The 20003-nt window shown below is 38.9% G+C and overlaps 1 protein-coding gene across 1 annotated transcript in view; it reads right to left on the bottom strand.

Moving 5' to 3' along the window:
* fstl4 (follistatin-like 4) overlaps positions 1–20003 on the bottom strand; it is a 174021-nt gene that overhangs the window by 51212 nt on the left and 102806 nt on the right. The window contains exons 4-5 of the mRNA XM_035665960.1: positions 11240–11430; positions 8507–8627 (exon numbers count right to left, since the gene is read on the bottom strand). Of these exons, the coding sequence (XP_035521853.1) occupies positions 8507–8627; positions 11240–11430 (312 nt within the window). The remainder of the gene's footprint in view (positions 1–8506; positions 8628–11239; positions 11431–20003) is intronic.

Here is a 20003-nt window from a genome sequence, read left to right as displayed (position 1 = left end):
CTAACTGCCTCCTGGCTCCAGCTCCATACTAACATGAGAGTGGTACTAATCTTCTCTAACTCTCAGAAGGCAAGCAAATAATGGTAAGCCTATTTCCCAATATGTCAAACTATCTATTTTTAAGTATTTCGGGGGCATTTTGACATTTGATATTTTGATAGTAGAGAAGAATTGGCAGGTATTGAGACATAAAAGAAAAAGTCTTAAGTTGGACATTGTCCTTTAATGAAAAATGTATTAAACCCATAGATCCCAGGAAGCTTTATGTGATGTCACAATAGGTTCACACTTTGTTGAAAACACCAGAGAAGGTGATCTAATGACACATATCTTTACTAAAATATCAGGAGGACTAGATCCAATTTTATTCCAGTTTAACAAGACTGCAATAATGACTGTCAACCATGCGGTTTGTGTGATTTTATCCTGAGGTCTGATACTTTGTTATTCTAACAAGCAATTGCACCTATGGAATATATGTCTATTCTGGCAGATGTTTACAAAGGATGTATGTCAAGGTTTGAGGGTTTCACTGAAGTGCTGCACAGACGCTGTGCACAATAAGGGTAGTAGTGATATAAAATAAATTGATGGCCCACTGCCTCTAGATACCCCTTGAGGACAGTGCTCATGTTTTTTCATTTAGATGCACACGGTATATGATTGCTTCTTTTTGTATTAGGGGCCTCAACAAACACTGTCTGAATGTCATTTAATTTTTGCTTTTCCTCTGCTTTCCTCCTACTACTTTCACCCCACACTGATCAGACTAGATACGATCGTACGGACCTAACCCCGAACCGACTGCGACTCACTAGACATAACCACTTAGCCCGCACCGACTCCACTGCAGACTACGCCTCAGCGCGGATAGGATAGAGAGGAGAGCGCACCACGACAACCGAACGGTACGATCCGCGCGACCCCTGAACGTAGATCAGCGCGAACTCAGCATACAGATGATAGACTAGCACACCGATACGAAGGCTACGCACTACGATAGATACCCCTCACGCAGATAATACTGATAGCTACGGATACGATACGCCGCGATCCGATACCGATAGATCAGAGTAGGGCCAGGCGCCACCGATACGATACAGATAGATAGATCTAGATAGATAGATACGATAGGACTAGCGCATTCTGCGCGCGCCTGACTGCTAGCATCTTTAAACCTCCTGACCATAATGTAGTCCCTAGTACCCCTCACACGCACCAAGTACACATTCTTCGAATTGTCAGTGGGTGCATGCTCTCCATATTTGCTTTAGCTTTAGTCGTACCCTCTTCCTTACATATCACCTGTTCATACCTCCTCTCCTCTCCTCTCCTCTCCTCTCCGGAATTAGCTACATCAGCTAAGTGTTGTACTAAATAAATGATTTGGACAGCCACAGTTGCCATGACGACTCACTGGGCATCTCTCACTATTGTATTCAGAACAGACTGCTGGATGACCACTTGCTGTAAGGTGTATTTGTGTGTTACAGTATGTGAAATGCATATGCATGTGTATAAGTGAGTACATGAGTGCATGTATTTGTGAGGGTAATTATGCAGAACCAAAAATTCTAACTATATCTACCCAATGGAAGATGTTTTATTTGCTGCTTTCAACAAACAGTGTCAGCAAAGCGTCTGGCCAAACACTGTTTCACTAATGTGTTGTAGTTTTTTGTAAGTGGCAACAGCTCTGCAACACGGGAAATAAATCTAATTAAAGATGCAAGATGAACAAATTAATATATTCACAGCGATATTATTCCAGAATCAAACCAACTACAGATCACAAGAAACATGGATCAAGTAATTAAACAGCTACATAATATTTGGTTAAAAAAAAAAAAAATCTCTCAGAGCAGCATGGAAGAAGGATGACCAAAGTCCCAACAGCCCCTTACCTGTTACTGCAGCTACCTGACACTGGGTAATTACCCAGGAATAGAGACGACACTTGGAGGGTGCCAGAAAGCCCCTTATACACACACCGGCAATTAGCTGCAAAGGTCCATTGAGCGGTAATGAGGCATCAGACAGTAGCTAGGGGAGAGTGTTAAGGGGGAGGAAAGGAAAGGAAAGGAAAGGAAAGGAAAGGAAAGGAAAGGAAGGGGAAAACGTGAGAGAAAAATCAAAAAAAGAGGGAAGGGATGAAGAAATGAAGATGTGGTTGAGAAAACATGAAAAGGAAACAATATAAAAGAGAGGATAGTAGAAGGAAGAGGGAATGCTATTGTGTGGGTGCAGAGGGAACCTCCAAGACCTCCAGTTCAAAGTCACTTTGTTGTTAAGGACTTAGCTGGAGGTCTCTCATCCACTTGGCTGTCAGAGAACAACAGGCTCCCGTTGTAAAAGGGATATCTGATCTCAGCAAGATCATTTGTGCAGATTAAGGGCAAACTTGAGAAACATGAAAGATCAAACCTTGACGGGAGCTACAAGGCAGCAACAAAAATATATTATCTTGCTTTAGAGGCATCAGGGTTGTCTTAAAGCTTTATTCGTACCAGATGTAAAATGAAGTCCAGCAGGAAAAAATATTTGATTCTGTTGCACCAGCTGCATTTTCTGCACTGACTGACCTGCACTGTTATGGCACTGTGTAGTCACTTTGTTTTCTTTTGGTTTGTCCGTTCTGGGCTATTGTGAAAACATTGCAGTTGGCATCCACAGATTTTTTTTATCTACATAATGTTAAATAACACTGATTATCTCATTATCATGGCGCCTGTCAGTGGGTGGGATATATTAGGCAGCAAGTGAACATTTTGCCCTTAAAGTTGATGTGTTGGGGCAAGCGTAAGGATTTGAGCAGCTTTGACGAGGGCCATCAAGTTGCATCTCTCAAAACTGCAGCTCTTGTGGGGTGTTCCTGGTCTGTAGTGGTCAGTACCTATCAAAAGTGGTCCAAGGAAGGAAAAGCGGTGAACTGGCGACAGGGTCATCGGTGGCCAAGGTTCATTGATGCACGTGGGGAGCGAAGGCTGGCTAAAGACGAGGTACTGAAGCTCAAATCGCTGAAAAAGTTAATGCTGGTTCTGATAAAAGGTGCCAGAATAAATCATCGGAGTGACTGCATGTAGTGTTCAGATACATCTATGTTCGAGAGGCATGGATAATGGACACTGTGCAAACACATTTTCCACTTGGGGTAATACAGTTTTATCTATGACAATATTGTCTATTATTGTCTATGAATATTCCAATAATATGCCTAAATAAAAAATAAATTGGTTACAGTGAGGTCAATGTTAAATGAACGCAAAGATGTGCTTGCTATATGATTTATTGAAAACTAATAATATAAAAAAAACTGTTAGCCAGAGATAACTGGTTGGCTTATTCAGACATGTAAAGATGTGTTTGTTATAAATTATATATTTAAGTAGACCATACTATATAGCATTTCTATATAGTTTAATTTAATGTTGCCCTTAAAAAAAGGCATGTGCATTTTACACATTTAAATAACTGATTATCTCATCGGAAATGTAAAAAAATGCACATGCTTTCTTTAGACTGTAATCAGAATCAGAATCAGAATTATGTATTGTCAAGTAGGTTTTTACACCTACGAGAAATGTGTCCTGGTGCAATTGGTGCATATAAGATGAGATACGAAGTAAGAACATGTGCACGAATCATGCTTGTATGAAGTCTTCAAAACAGAAATACAAACCTTCACACACCACTCTCTTCAACTACAAACCTATTGACCCCCACCAATTGCAACAATCTCATTTTCTTTTCTCCATTTCCACTTTCACTCATTTTTTTCTATAATTTCTCCCACTGGCTATTCCCCTCCGGAGAGGCTCTTCTCCCTTCTTCCACCACAGGCTCTAATCTTTCCTCCCCCACTCTTTTCAGAATCCCTTTTTCTCCACATGATACTCTCACTCTCCTACCTCCTCTTCCCTCTCCATCTCTGCTACTTCACTCTCTTGATTAATTAGTCAGACCTGCCGAGTGGCCCTGCCAGTGCAGCCGAGCATCTCCATATAATTCCACTATTAACACGAGTCATGGAAAACAAATAGACTCACAGTGGAGGAAGAATGTTGAGAAAAAATAAAAGAGAACAAGCTTGAAGGGGAAGAAGTGCATGTGGGAAAAAGATTGAACAACAATAGGAACAAGAGGAAACTAGCCTGGTCCTAGTTAGATGCTCACCGGCTGTGTGTTTTTGTAAATAAATTAAAAACAAGACCACTGGCTTATTGCGCTACACCTTAACAACTAATAGTTTCGTTAACATACACTAACAAGGTCCACAACTGTGTAGTTACGTGCTCGAGTAAACCTCTATTAGTCTGATGAACAAAGTTAAACTTAATAAATCAATCTGATAAAGAATTCAGCAACCCTGAAATCAATTTTTAAGCTATCAAAATACTTGTACAAGCATTTTAAATTGGAAAAGTTAGGAAACAGAAAAATAAATCTTAATGAAAATGCAGTTGGATTGCTGCTCTAAGACTGATAACTTCCAGGAAGAATATAAAAGTTAGAACCACAATATTTTCAGTAATGTGTAGTCTAAAAAAGAAGATAAGAACATGGTAAGCATCTTTTCCACATTTTTTCTCATCTCTTTCTTTAAAACTTCACACATCTTTCTGCTGTCTTTCTGCTGCTGCCCTGCAGCTTTCTTCTCTAATGTCCGCTTTCTTCTGATGTTTTCCTCTTTTCCCCTGTGTTTCTCTCCTAATTTGCTGGCTTGATGACCCAGAGTCAATCATGGAGAATGGTGAAATAAACAAACCAGTGGGCTGACAATGGTGAGAGCGTTAGCTTGAATTCATGAGCATCAGTGTTTATCTTTGTTCTGCTTCTCCCATGCTGGTCTCTGCAGGATCTAGAGGGTCTCCAACAGTCCCAACGTTTCTGTATCAACACAACTTTTAAAGTTTTCTACCAAAATCACACACAAAGCCTCTGGTTTTATGGTGGTAAATTAAAGGGTAACAGCCAATAACGCTGTGGCAGTGTCTCAATCTTCCTGTGGGTGGGTTATGAATTCCACACAGTGTTCAGCTTTAACTGGTGTAATGATGACTGATAGAAAATTTAAATATATTGCAATATAATAAATAATACTGAATTATCACCCTGTTCTATGATCAAAATCTTCCCTTTTTTAACTGTGTTGATTTCCAAAACTACCTGCATTCTCTATCTTGCAGCCATGAGGACACATCGTTTACTAAAGGTTTATTTAATGAATACATGTACTGTGCAGGTCATGGTGAAAGTCCACAAAACGGTGTAAAAGCCAATATTATGGAATGGAGCGCAGATAGCTTGGACTGCACATTTACAAAAGGTTACTCACCATACATAATGCACACGCAGTCCATGTATCACTGCAGGGCAGCTTTATATAATACACATGTATCCACAAAGGAGCTCTGACCTTGTGTGACCGTATATATTACATCTGCAGGCTTCAGATATCTCTCAACAAAGCTGCTCACCTGGCAGCTTCTTACCGAACAGTTATTGTGAATTATCTTGATTCTGGCATCAGGGCCAACGTCCCCGAGGCAAATTCCTGCACATTTATTACTGTTTAATTACAGTGGTTCTAATTTGGATACAAAGGGCTCATGTACAAGCCATCCACTCCTTGACACTATAATAAATGTTAAGAAATAAAACCTTGTGAAACCACAGAGATGATTTAAAGTCATTATTCTGTTATCTCTGTCCTGCAATATGCTCCATGGCAAAGAGAAGGTTGATTACTCACTCCTGCTGTAAAAGAAAAAGAAGTCACTGTTTTTCTGGCAGTAAACCTCAGAATTTCTGGTGTGGTTTGCAATAAATATAAACAATATAAATAGTATATAAATAGTGTTTAGTGCTGAATCAACTAATTGAATAGTTAATTGACAGAAAATCATGATCATGGTTTAATCAAGATTTATCAACCAAAAAGTCAAATGTTCTCTGTGTCTAACTTGTGTGTGAGGAGGAGGATTTTTATCACTGTAAACTGAATACTATTAAACAAGCAATCTGAAGATGTCACATTAGCTTCTGTGAACTTGTGTTGGACATGTGCCTCTAATTTCTGACAATCGATAACTAAAATAATCATTGGTTCCACCTTGATTACAATTTTAGGGTTACATGCTGCATACAACTGTACTCTGACAAATACTATACTATACTATAAATACACGGTTTAGTAAATTAAATCATTAGTAAAGTGAGTTTTCAAGGCATGTGAAAACAGTTACACAAGTAAAAAAGAAGAAATTAAGTTAGATCCTCCATTAGGATTTCTGTGGAAGAAAACCTTACCACTGCCAATCCTAGAAGCATAATTTCTTCCCATCATTTACTGACTATACTTATACACTACATACTGTTGTTTACTTACAAAACCGATAATCAAGGACTTATTAGGATTATTCCATCATTGTACTGATTGGATTAGACTAAATGAGTCACAATCGTAAATGTGATTGTCGTCTCCCTGTACTTGCCAGTAATCTCTCCATACGCTTGGAGAAAAAAAAAATAGATGTTTAAGTCAAATCTATTCAACAAAGGTGTCAATGAGGCGGTACATAAAAGTAAAAAAGTACATAAAAACAACCTGCTGGGTTTGTAAAACGTAGAATAAGGGAAAAAAATCGATAACAATGCAATGATCTCAGGAGTATTCTCCAAGCATATTCCTTCTATTCAATTTGTGGTAAAAAATAAAAAATAGATTTGGGTGGCAACAGAGCAGAGCTTTGTAAAGCGATGTACTTGTCAAGGTTTATACATTAAATAAAGCAAAGACAGCAAAGGGACCAAAACAACACAATTACCGTTCCTTAGCAGCACAAGTTCAGTGACTGTGGGAGCAACAATGAAGCTGGAGTTATCTTTTTGGGAAAGGGCCAGAGGGTTTTGATTCTAACATCAAAGCAGAAGAAAGAAAGGATCAACAGAGGGAAACCATAAAATCTAAAGAAGGATTGCTAGTACATTTTTTCTACACCTGTGCTTTGAATTATTTGGTCTCTAAAACATGACTAAAGCTTTTATTTCAAATGTTGGCCTCAGATCAGATCTAACAATTGGTTTGAAAGCAGAATATCAACCAGGGCAAAATACCTTCTCACATAATTTAGGTCTATTATTCGTATTCTATTTTCCAAGCGTATGACCATATTGTAAATTTCCACCCTACTAAACACACCTGTGATTCCTGGCTGCTCTGCTTCCCAGACCACTCACTGGGGATAGCGCTGAGTGCATCCCAGGAAAACACACACACATTTGCAGTTACACACACATACACTTACATAAAAACTTACATAGTTCAACACTATCAACATTATCCAGAACACCAGATGTACCACTCAAAAATAATTACTCCCTCTTGGTGTTGCCTTTCTGCAGCCTAACAGTTAACCTTGAGTGTCATCTGATCAATAGCTTGTTTTATTGGTCCCAACCCATTCCTTCAACTGCTTGTCAAACATAAAATGCATTGACAAACATGGCCTAGAACCCTGCAGGCCAGCCTGTAGGTAGATAAATACCGTGCGATGTCTGATCACTGCCCATCTGGAAGGTGAGGGGAGTGTAACAGAATAATAGCAGGACGGTTCCCACTAAAACCAGTCATTAGGAGGCTAAATTAGTTGTGAGGCTTAATGGACCTGCACAAGCTGAAGGTACAGCCTTAGAAATGGCCACCTGCCACAGCTAACTGCTGGATTCATCAACTTTATCAGATTTTATCACCACTTTGGATCCAGATCCAAGTTATTTCACTGCAGTTTGAAGTGAGATATGAAAGAGAAAAAAGAAAATAAAAAACGAGTTTGAAAACAGAAGTTGCAGCAGGTTGCCATGGGGTCCAACAATTTTGATGCTGATGCTACAGTACCATTAACGGAGTAATTGTGATTATTGGTCTTAATAAGGTGGAACCTGCCTCTCAGCTGCCGCTCAGCCTAAACCCCAAAGGCTATTATAGCTGTTCCAGATGCTATAATCATGGCTGGGTCTGGGCACATGGGCTAGTGTGCAATTATCAATGTATCTGTGGCTGAAACACTTTTATCCTGATGGCTGCTGTGGAGAGAGCAGCTGACTGGATGGGAGGTCACCAGGTTCTAAAGAGTGGCAGTGACAGTAAGCTGAGTATTTTTAGTTTATAAAAGCATGGGTGACATATGTACTGCACTGTTTATGTACTAAAGCAAACTAATTAATCAAAAGGTGCTCAAGTGCAAACTGTGCATGTAGGTTTAGCAGTAAATGTAGACAGGTAGGGCTACAGTATGTAGAAATGTTTTATATTTTAAAAGAGGACACACATCATGATTAAAGAAGGAGATACAGTTTTACAGGATAATATGGTCTCTGGGACAAATACTTTGTATCTTATCCTTCTGATTGTACACAGGGAAGAGAAAGAAAATAAGGATGAGATGGAAAAATAAAGAAAAAGGAAGAGAGTGGGAAAAGCACAAACTACAGACTAAATACTCACGAAAAGCTGTGTAGAATTCGTGCAGGCTGAGGTGTCCATCGTTGTTGTAGTCGTCATAACGCAGCAGGTCCTGCATGGTGCACTCCAGCAGGCTGTCCTCCAGGTGCTCCTTCATAGAGATCTAACACACACAAACACATATGGTGCTTTCAATCATATAACAAACCCAACAAACTCCTGCCTTCGTCGTTTTTATTCTAAGCCATATGCTGTAGGATATAACCACATTATGCATGTTCAGTATTAATGTAAATCTGACATTTCCACAGGGGAGATACCACACACATTTAACATTTTAGAATTGTTCTAATAGGATAGCCAAGGCATTTTTATGACTATTAACAACTGTGCTAAGCCTATCTCTTAATGTACGGAAGAATCATAGACTCATCCATGTAATTAAATCTGTATTTTACATATGAGTTATTGCACATTATCAAAATTTAACTTTTATAAAAAGATACAGCACAATAGTGATCAAACCTATATTACAGCCTTCTGATGAAAGCTTTCAAACTTTGCTGTTACAACAACAAGTGATCATTTAGGTTTCCAGCAGATGCAATAGTGATTTGAAATAAACTGCCAACCTGAACATAGAGGCAATTATAAGTAATGTTTAAAATTGGCTTTATATTCAACCATAATGAGAATAACATTTCCAACAGAGGGAAAACGCCTCATGTGCAGAAACACCAGAATCTGAAAAACTGACTCATTCTAAGAGTGATTTCATTCTGTTTAAAAGGGGTGGGTTAAATATGTAATCTGTCATGTAAGTGCTGTTCCTGATTGCTTGCCATTTTAGAAACACTCGCGTATACTGCACATGAGTTCATTCAAAGATGTTCCCCTGGGAAGACGCACCACTCTCTCTTCCATTGTTTGTCATTTATGAGACCTCTCTTCGACTTTAGTGGTGCACCTTTCTCAGGGGAACTATCTTTGAATAGTTGATGTTCAAAAGTTTTAGGGAGATAAACAGAAGACCTGGCTTGTGCTCAATATCTCCAGTTGCATTATATACTGTAAAAGCTGTTGCTTCTGTACAAAAGTCAATTGTCAGTGTAGGTCTATCTATGTTAAAGAGTGCTCATGTTGGAAAGAATGTTGGAATTCTGTGGTCACGTCCTTATTGATCATGTAGACATAAGACCTAATTATTGTATTTAGTGTATATTCTTTCGTGGCAATTGTCAGATATAAACGTAAGAAATCACAAAAAAATCTAAAAAAATAGTTTTTCGTATAAGCACAGTAACAAAATGTTGAAATATATATATGAATAGTAGTTATATTCATAAATATTATATTCCATTTCTGACAATAGATCCTCCTAAAAGTTACACACTGGAGCCTTAAGAAAGACCATCTGATTATTCTCTGTTGAGTTTTTTAGGGCAACATGTCCCATGTTTAATTCCTTAAGCTATGATTTCCAAGCCTAAAAATATAGCCTCTTGCTCATCTGTTCCAATTGATTCTATATGGAGCTGCACATGTGACATGGCAGATTAAGGGATGCAACTTTTTCCTCTTGTTGCTGCCTAGAGCAGACTGCAGCCATGTGTTCAGTGACACAGACTGATCTGTCCTTGGGCATTTGAATAAAATACTTCATACCCAAAGTGCAGGACTTTACCCTCTAAGACCATCTGTGACAAAAGATAGATCCAATACTGGAGAAAGTCTGGGTGGATGACCAGAATTCATCTTTGAATTCCTTTGATCCTTAAAAGCATTATCTCTGTAAAACTGAATTTATGAATTCATACAGGATAAGGCCGTCTTATCTAAATATTTCCTGGCAACATGTCAGCATTAGTAATTGCCAGCTGTGATTGATCAAAATCTTTTGTTGGATCTTTTAGTGCAGCTCTGCCAGAAAAGGGTTTTATTATTTATTTCTGCCACTAGAACTAGGCCAAAAATCACTCAATCTTTTTCATTTTAAAAGGCGAAAAAGCATGTTGTCCTTTACAACCACAGTGAGTTGACAAAAGATTAATTACTTTGGTATTTTGAAACTATATTTAGTTGCACTTATTCATTTTCAGCTTCTAATAAACTTGTTTTTCTTTGGCATACCGCCACTCTCTTTCTATTTCCACATAATAAGAAAGAGCTACAGCCCATTTAAAATGTTAGACATTAAGACTGTGAAGCATTTAACAATTTACTCTTCCCGTTGCGGTCTGTGCTCAGCAATGACTCTAACATGGTTCACTGCATTCTGGCTCAAGTCATTGAGATCATAGAATTGGTTGGGAGGAGTCTAATTAACACCCATCTTTGATGCCCATTTCCTGATACCAGATGATGCCCACAATAATTTCATTTCCTCACCCTGCAAATGTCAATGCCAATCCTTTCTACAGTTCCCCCTGTTTACCATCAGACCCTGCTGAGGAGATAACCTCAGTACATTTTTCATTGTTAAACAAGATGATTAAATGTTCCAGCCACATGTCAGTCACTCAGTAATAACTCTGGTGCGAGACACACAAAAAAGAAAACATCAGATCAATTACCATCCTATATGTGCGGAGACTCACATTTTAAGCGTAAAGGACCTAATTAAAACAAGAAAGGTTTCCCTTTGTTCCGAAAAATGTAGCAACTTTTTGTTTTTCATGGTGGCAGCAATAAGCTGCCGTAGTTTTCAGGGCAAATAACATTCTTATCCCCAACCTGTCTTGGATGAGGTTTGAAATCTGTGTTTTTGATGCCCACCTTTTCCAACTCATCACTGACCAGCCGGTCGTCCTGGTCCACATCCAGGTATTTGAACATGGTGTCCACCAGTGCTCTCTTCTCCTCCATGTCTCTTTGCCTGCTCTGCTCTCCGGTCTTCAACACTTTAGGTTGCATATCCAGCAGCATGTTCTTCAGCCTGTTGTACTCCGACATGGTGCATGCATTGCCTACAAGAGCAAACACACAGATATGGAAAAAAAGACATTTGATTAACCTCAATTACGCTAGCTGTAAATTTAATGCGTTTGTGTGGTTTATAGCGGGAGGAGAGGAAAGGGGGACAAGAGGGATAGATAATGTGTGTATTTGTCTGTGCGTGTATGCGTGTCCTTGAGTGTTTACTCATTTAAAAAATGTTAGTTTTTTGTTTGTGTAATTTGTCTGACAGCTTTTTCTGTGCAGGGGGTCCAATTAATTACAAGTAATCCTTGCAACCACACAAAAACAAAAGGTAAACATCCTCATTTAGATGCTTTCGAGCTTCTTGTCCTCCTTTGCTATAGGATTAGAGCTCATGAGACTGGGCCTCTAGCTCCTGCAAGCCTCTGCCTGATGAGGATGTGCAGAGGAAATGAGAGACCACAAATTAATCATGGACAGCAGTCAGCATTTTTTATTCACACTTGAAATCAGTGATTATGCAAAACACGTCTGTCACATGCTGTGAGGGACTTAATACAAATGGAGAGCAGGCAAATAAGCACTAGGTACAGAGAGGGAGACGACAAGGTTTTCGTTTTCTTTTCTCTTGTGTTCCCCCTTTGCTTTTGGTATTACCTGATGACAGCATTAGAGACGCTAACAGGAGGGCGGGAGGGAGCGAGGTCTACTTGCAAGTCAGAAGTGTGGTGATGAGAGAACAAAATATGAAAAAAATCTCTCTCGTATGAATAAATCATTAGGTGATGTCCCTGCCCGATCACTGCAGAGCAGGAGCCCCCCCTCTGAGAGTACATGGGAATGGATATCATTGCCTAATCTCCTCCAACAACTATCAAAGCTAATGAATGCAAAATGAAGGGATATGATGGAGACTCTAAGACTCCAGAAGTTTAGTTCTAGCATCACCTTTTGGTTCCAAACTTGTAGCAGTGGGGAGCATTGCCAAAGCATATCTAAAGTTTCTAGCGCAACTGTCACTGCAGCAAAGTCAACAAGGGTTCAGCTAGGCTACAACAGAAAGACAATGTGCCCTGCTGGGGTTTTCTATGTTAAAGTGCATATTAAAAAGGTACATATTTGCATGCTTATGCATATGTACAGACACACAAACTAACAAAGGGTTTCCTGGTGTGCAACATGCCATCTCATCTCAAAGAAAAGCTCAGGGTGACCCATAATTAAGTCCTAAACAACCCCTAAGACTACATACTCTCTAGACATCTTGAGTGCTTGACACTGGCACAGTGAGTAGGACTTCAGTAAGGAAAAAAACATGACTTGTTTTTATCACCATGTATTGAAATTGGCATTCTATGCAAAATGGGGAGTCGAAAAAGAAAAAGAAAAATTCTAGAGACAAATAAAGGGATTGGTGCTTTGTTCAAATAGCTTGAGACCTTCAGATGGGTGACAAATTAAAGGGAAAAAAAAACATAGTATAGGTAGGTGTTGAGTCGCCAGAACAGCTTTAATGCGAATTACCAAGGATGTGATCATTTCCTAATCCAACCAAAGGTTGTGACATATGACCAAGTTTTCATTTAGATATGAAGAGTTGGTAAAATCTCTGCCATCGAGCTCATTTGTGACTATGTTGGAAATACCTTAAAGGGAGAGGCTGGTATTGCTATATATTAATTTTCTTAAATACCATGAAAAGACCAAAACCGACTTAATAGTAAATCTATATGTCAATATTTTCTGACTGCCCTACCATCTTCAAAACTCAGCCCAGATTCCAAAGTATCCCATACTTTACAAAGTAAAGACATGGGTCACAAATATATTGTTTAATTTTTAATACAGGCTATATGTTTCGTAAAAAAGTTGTGCTGTGTAGTAGGAAACGTCACTAATCAACCCTATTTGGGTACTATTTTGAGCTGCAAATTAATACACATTGGGTGTTCTAGTTAACAATAGCTGTCCATTACTCCATCGAGGGTCGTAAGACAGTTTCAAGGATGTTGGGACATCAGTGTTAGGGCCATCCATGCTTTGAACCTTAGCTATCTTCTGTTCATTGACATGTGCTGACAGTCAGGCATGAATACATATGCAAAAACAAAGCCAAAGAAACACAAAATGACACACATACTCTCACATGTCTCAACACTGGAAACCCTTCTGCATATTACTACATGAAGACTTGCACACCCACACAACAAAGACAATGTGCACTTTTCTCTACAAGCAGGCAGTTAAGTCAAGGTCTTGGCTAAATCCCTGTTCAATGTTATTCCTGTGAGGGGAATGAGGCGTGAGATGGATCAGACATGAGGGATCATCACCTAGCTGTCATCCCTGTCCCTGCTCTGGAAGGACAGAAACAAATTAACACCCCCACGCTGATTTACATCTTGTCATATATGGAGAGAACAATCCTCTCTTTTCTCAGACTTACTCTGCCCCCGCAATAATCTATACAGAGGGTAACATATTATGAAAAGAAAATTCATTTTTTTTAATTCTACTGTTTTACATGTAAAGGAGATGGACACTTTAAGGGCACTTTAAAGACTTGTGCAAGAGCCAATGTTGCTGCACTGACAGAGGTTGATTAAGGTCATGAATTACTTTAATGCCCTATGACCTCCTTTTCTATCCAGATACACCTTTTATCCTCTGGCCATGGTGAAAAAGTGAATGTTACACCTGGATGTTACAGTGAATCACCCTCTTTCTTTGCTGGAGTGAATGCCCTTTGATTCAGTCTCTCTCTTTCTGCTGAGCGCAGCAGCTGCAACAGTGGCAGTGAAAAATCTGTCTGTATTACGGTGCATCCACCCCTGACTCTAACACTGTTTTATTGTTCTAAAGGGACTATGACTCCCTTTATTGCCCGTTTGAAATGTTAGCTGCTTAAGTGAGTGATCCGAAGCTGCTCGCACCATGGACGCCCAATGTCCCGGAGACGGAGCTCCTCTCCACCGCTCAGAGCATCCTCCGAACTGAGACTTTATAGATGTCAGGCAGGGGAAAACAAACTGAGAGAATAAGAACCAGAGAAGAAAGTCCTCCGTCATGCTAAAGGGAATGGATTGTATGAGAGGACAAAAAGTCATGGACATTTTAAAGGGTTAAATCTCTCAAAAGGTGAAAAAAAAAAAAAAAATGTTGTAGGTAAGTGTGCAAGTATGTAAGTGTGTGTTTTTTTCCATTGTATATATTCTACTAAAGAAAATCAGCAACTTTCCAAAAGATGTCACTATTTCCAGTCGAGCAGCAATATTTTATTTATAGAGCACTTCAGGAAAGAAACATTAAGTGCTTTCCGGAGTTAGGAAAATGAAAAAAGAAGAAGATCTTGTTTGCTGTCCAATGCCAGCTGAAAATACAGTAACAAAAATGATGAGGAATTGTTTTGCAATTTGCGAGACTTAGGAAAGTTTATGCTGTTTATTTCAATGCATAAAACATGTGTATGTGTGAAACATTTACCTTCAGTGGATATTATCCACTTCTGACCTGACAAATATGCATTCCTTAATAGAAGAGCATGTCCCCGTCCTAGTATGGCATCAAAACTGATTGGTCAGGTGTTGCTCACTAGAACAATATTTTCAGAAATCCAGTGGAGAAATGCAAAGGGTACAAAGCAGTCAAACATCCACTGCAGCTCAGATGTGTATGAATCAAAAAAGCCAAAACTTTCTCCTGTACTTATTGGATAAGTTCTTGGCTCTGGCAAAAAGACAGAGGGAGGGAAAGGGAAATCCAAATCATCAATCCTTCAGATGATGAAACCTCCCTACAATGCCCTGCAGGATGTAAAAGTGCTCTGTGTTAAATTTATGTCTGCCTGACCTCCCCTGGCTGAAATGATGGGATTATTTACTGCCATGCCATCTCTGTGCTGCTAATACGCGATGGTGATAGACCTCCCTTCCAGATAATTATGAATATGATGGACACTCTTTGCTCCTGAGGGCAGCAAGGTCTAAGAGGGCTGAGCCAATCTTGGAAGGGTGACACAAGTCACAGGAGAACCCCATATTGCATAATCGCTGTTGGCAGCTGTTTAAATCGGCTTACTGTGAGCTTAATAGTCCATCCAGCATTTCTTCTTTGACTGCTGTGACAGAAAACACTTAAACCTTTAACTTTCCCTATTTTAATATTCAGCATACTATATTTTCCGTATGTTTAACTTAGGAAATTTAAAACATTTTACAGTGTTTTGTATGACGAGTGAGTCACGGGGGACTGGAACACATTTCAGTACAGTATAACATGGCTAAAGGTTAATGATTTCTGAAATCACATTACATTCCATCATTTGCAGTGAATGCATGAATTCAGTTAATGTTGAAACAATTAGTCAATTGACTGAAAAATTTCAATAATCTTAAAATTATATATAAATTAAACAATTTGTTGGTTCAAGAATGCAGATTTGCTGCTTTACTTTGTTTTTATATCATTATAAACTGAATATCTTTGTATTTCAGACTATTGGTGGAAAAACAAGGAAACAGACCAATCTGAGTAATTTATTTTGACTGTGAGACCTTCTACGACATGTATATAGATAAATAATAAATCAAAAGTAATGGGTAAGAAATAAATTAAGTAATTCATTTTAGCCTTGTTCTACCAAAAATGCCTTTTTCTGCATTGCGCAATACAGGTTCCATATTCTGAGATGCCATTCCCTGTTTTCCTGCACCTTCACAAAAAAAAAAAAAAAGGAAACCTCATGGTTCACTGGTTGGATACTTTAAATGTGAAACTGCAGCTTTGTGGTTTGAATTAACAGTAAGTTAACACATCTCTGACTGTGGGAGAGCTAACTAGAAAGGCTTCTATAAATAAGATGAAATTACAAATTGTACCGCTGAAGTACATGCATACAATCATCGTTCCTGCGAATCCATTGAGGGTGTGCAGGTAATCGCTCCACCAGTAATATTGAAGCCTCCTTTTATATATAGAGAGATAATTATTGAACATAAATGTTTGAAATGGCTTTGCCGAAAAATGGGATTTAATAAGAAATAATAAAAACCTTAAGGCCTGTAACTTAAAATCAATCCTTACATCCTGAAATAAAGTTAGAGATGTGTCAAAGACTGTAGCAGCATTTATTAGAACAACTTATCGCTTTTATATTTGACATCAGGGATTTTGCTTTGGAGGATGCTTCCCAGATGAATCCAAAAAGAAGCATGCGAGATAGTCAGCGCAAATAGCAATAAAAACCCCAAAGAAATATTACCATAAATATAAAACCATGGTACAAAAGCCATTATTCAAAATAGTTTGAACAGCATCCGTCTACAAACAACAGCAGGAGGGGGTTGAGGGAACATACAGTAACTTAGGTCAACAGCAGAGTAAGAGAATCAGCTGTCAAGACCTCACTGACTAAATATGGTGTTATGGATCGGAGGAGTCAGCTGATAGTCGATCAGCTGATCAGCTATGAGCTGTCATGGCAGACCATGAATGAAATATCATGGTCAGAGTGATAGATTAAACAACATTTTTGCCTTCTAAATTAATATCAACTGATAGGACTGTTCTTGGGAACTTGTTATTTATATTGTGAGCAATAATCCCATATCAAAAGCAGTAAAAAGTGATGATTCATAGTTTAAAGTGACTCCCACATTTCTCTGCTAATACATAACTCCCACTGATTTAAAATGACGTCTCTAGATTCCTTGAGTACAGGCAAGCTGTCTGCCAGTTTGCCTCACCATACATTCAGCAGAGTGGATCAGTGTGTGCTCAGGAAGTCTTATCAGAGTCTGTGCAGCTTGGCACTGACTAAATGAGAAACCCATTGCAACACTAAAGTTATTGGCAAAGCAGTGAAGGAGAAATAGTACAGTAGAATTCACTCCCCACCTGCCTGTCTGTCTGCAAGCCTATCGTCTAGAACTGGCTTCTCAAACTGCACATCAGCACTATACACATCAGGCCTATATATGTCTTCCTCTCTCTCTCTCTGGATCCGACTCTCTTTCACTCTTACTTACTCACTCTCAAAGAGACACCCATCAGTCTGAGGAGTGTAACTTACAGGGACAGAGTTTAGTAGCCACATGGGCTACAGCAACTGCCCTGTTTCCTTCTTTGGATGAGGTTCCTCCTTGAACCAAGTAAATACTTACTATTATAAAAATTACCAGTATTTGTGTTATTGACACTGTTGCTACTGTTTTCATAATTAGTGTCGTGAAAAAGCCTGCTGAGGCCCCAATTCACAAGTAATGACACTGTCTACAGTTTACACCTTTCCTTTGAGCGCTAATGATTATGATGTGAGTGGTTCTTCATCACACTGCAGCTGATTTACTCAGCAGGTACAGCTGTTTTTTAAAATGTTGCTTAAATAAGGTTGTAAGATTGTTTTTATGGTCTTAATCAGTTCTAATTAATCACTTAATTAGCATAAAGTGCACTGCACGGAGGCTGTAATGAGTTTGGTTATGTGTTAAGTGACTTATAGCTTTTATATTTTGACGTATTTTAGTGATTTTCTCAGTACTAACTATTCATGCCCACTTTACAGAAATTCTTTATTACTGGTTTGAAGTCATTGTCATTAGATATCCTGGAGCTCATAAATAAGTGTTCATATTGGGTGTTGCATATTGTTCACAGTGACAGTGGCCTCTTAAGAGAGGCAACAGAGGAAGAGGCAGAGACAGAAACAGCTGAGAGAGCTGGTTTTCAAAGCAGCCAAAAGCTGAATCATTAGGACTGAAACATCAGCAATACGCTTTATCTTCAATAACTATTTTAGTCTCACCTTGTTGGGTGTTCCACTAGTGGGGGCAGTCGTGTGTGTGCGATGATTTTTTTTTAATGCATTATATCTATTATATTCATTTATGAACATAATGATGTTACCATATAATGCAAGAGATTCTGGTGATTTATACGTGGAGACAAAAAAGTCAGATGGGAATTGAAACATGCGTAATCATTACAGTCATTAAGGTTATAAACAAACCTCCAACTCAGCCTGACTGATTTCAAGCAAAATAATAGTTAATCAAACTTTGCAAGGTACACACCAACTTCCTCATCAACTTTGACCTATTACACTTTAGTTGTGTGAGAAAAAAGAAAAAGTACTAATAATGTTTATACACATGAATCATTGGGTCATTTGCTTTGTTGGTATTGGTCAAACTGATCATTTATATATTTAATAAATTAAACCAAAATGAAGGAGTCAACACTCCAGGCTTGGAGTAAATGTACTTTAAATCAAGTCAATTTATATAGCCCATGGTATATCACAAATTTGCCTCAAGGGCTTTATAGGGGCTTTATATTCTGTACAACAAACACTGTCTGTCCTTAGATCATCCTTAAAAGAGAAGAAAAAGCTAAAAAAACAGACTTCCTTTCATTTCAACCAGGCTTTTTAGCAATACTAGAAAATGAAAAACATTCAGTCCCATTCAACAACCTCCATTAACTTGATTTTCCCCAGACATTTTGCAAGCTATCTATTGCAAAAATGTACTATACCATAACTGCAAGTCAATGCAGTTTATTACTTTCTGCTCTACATTTTTCATGCTTAATAACACAATATGTGGTTCCTTACAAATTGCAGCCCAGTCAAACTGCCACCTACCTGCATGCTGTTCTGGCTGTAATGGCAGTAAAAGTTCTGACTAATGGAGACTCAAAAGGCTTTCATAGTCATGAAGTACATGATAGCCTATAGGATCCATAAAGTTTGTTCAATAAAGGGTCAGCAACAACAATACAAGGAATAATCAGATCATCCATGCCACAGACACAATATAAATACAGTTGCACTTGCACAGTCAGCCCTAGTGAAGCGGATTTAGTGAAAGAAAATAATTACCAAGCCCCCGCTCCCGCTAATAGATTGAGACTGGGAACAAGCTCTGCGTTGATTACATTTTTAGCATCCATCCTCCTCTTTCCCCTACACCTGCAGTGTAAGTTACAGTAATCTCAAGACCTTTTACAGCCCTTGCTGAGGCCTGCAAGCTGCTGCCTGATGATCCCATGAGTATAAAGCTTTTAAATTGCCTGGATGTGGGGACTGGGGGAGACAGCCGCCTTAGGCTGTATGTGGCCTAACTGAACCCCACTGATGACACAGACCCTGGACTAACATCCAACATTAGCCTGCCCAAATACCGCAGTGACCTTGCAAGGAAAGTTTCAGAGGCACATGAACAATGTACAGTTTTAAGTAACTCAAAGTGGTAGGTTTTGTGTTTGCTTTGGTTTAAGGGGAGGAAGTGTAAATATTTCCTTTTTACCTATATCCTCCATACATGAAAGTTGTAAGGCCGGTTGACTCTGATGTCACAGGGTCCTAGAGTATACCTGTGCTCTGCCCTTCGTTTCAATCACCGTTATACACCGATCAGCCATAACATTATGACCACCTGAGCATACCCAACAAACTGTGATGCACTGTGTGTTCTGACACTTTTCTATCAGAACCAGCATTAACATTTTCAGAAATTTGAGCCACAGTACAGTACAGCCTTTGCTCCTCATGTGCATCAGTGATCCTTAGCCACCCATAACCCCGTCCCTTGGACCACTGTTGATAGGTACTGACCACTGC

The sequence above is a fragment of the Morone saxatilis genome, unplaced genomic scaffold (assembly GCF_004916995.1).
Source record: "Morone saxatilis isolate NCDOM2014 unplaced genomic scaffold, NCSU_SB_2.0 Contig20, whole genome shotgun sequence".
NCBI classification, from domain to species: domain Eukaryota; kingdom Metazoa; phylum Chordata; class Actinopteri; family Moronidae; genus Morone; species Morone saxatilis.
Note: the sequence above shows the minus strand (reverse complement) of the source record. Positions and strands in the feature narration are given on the sequence as shown.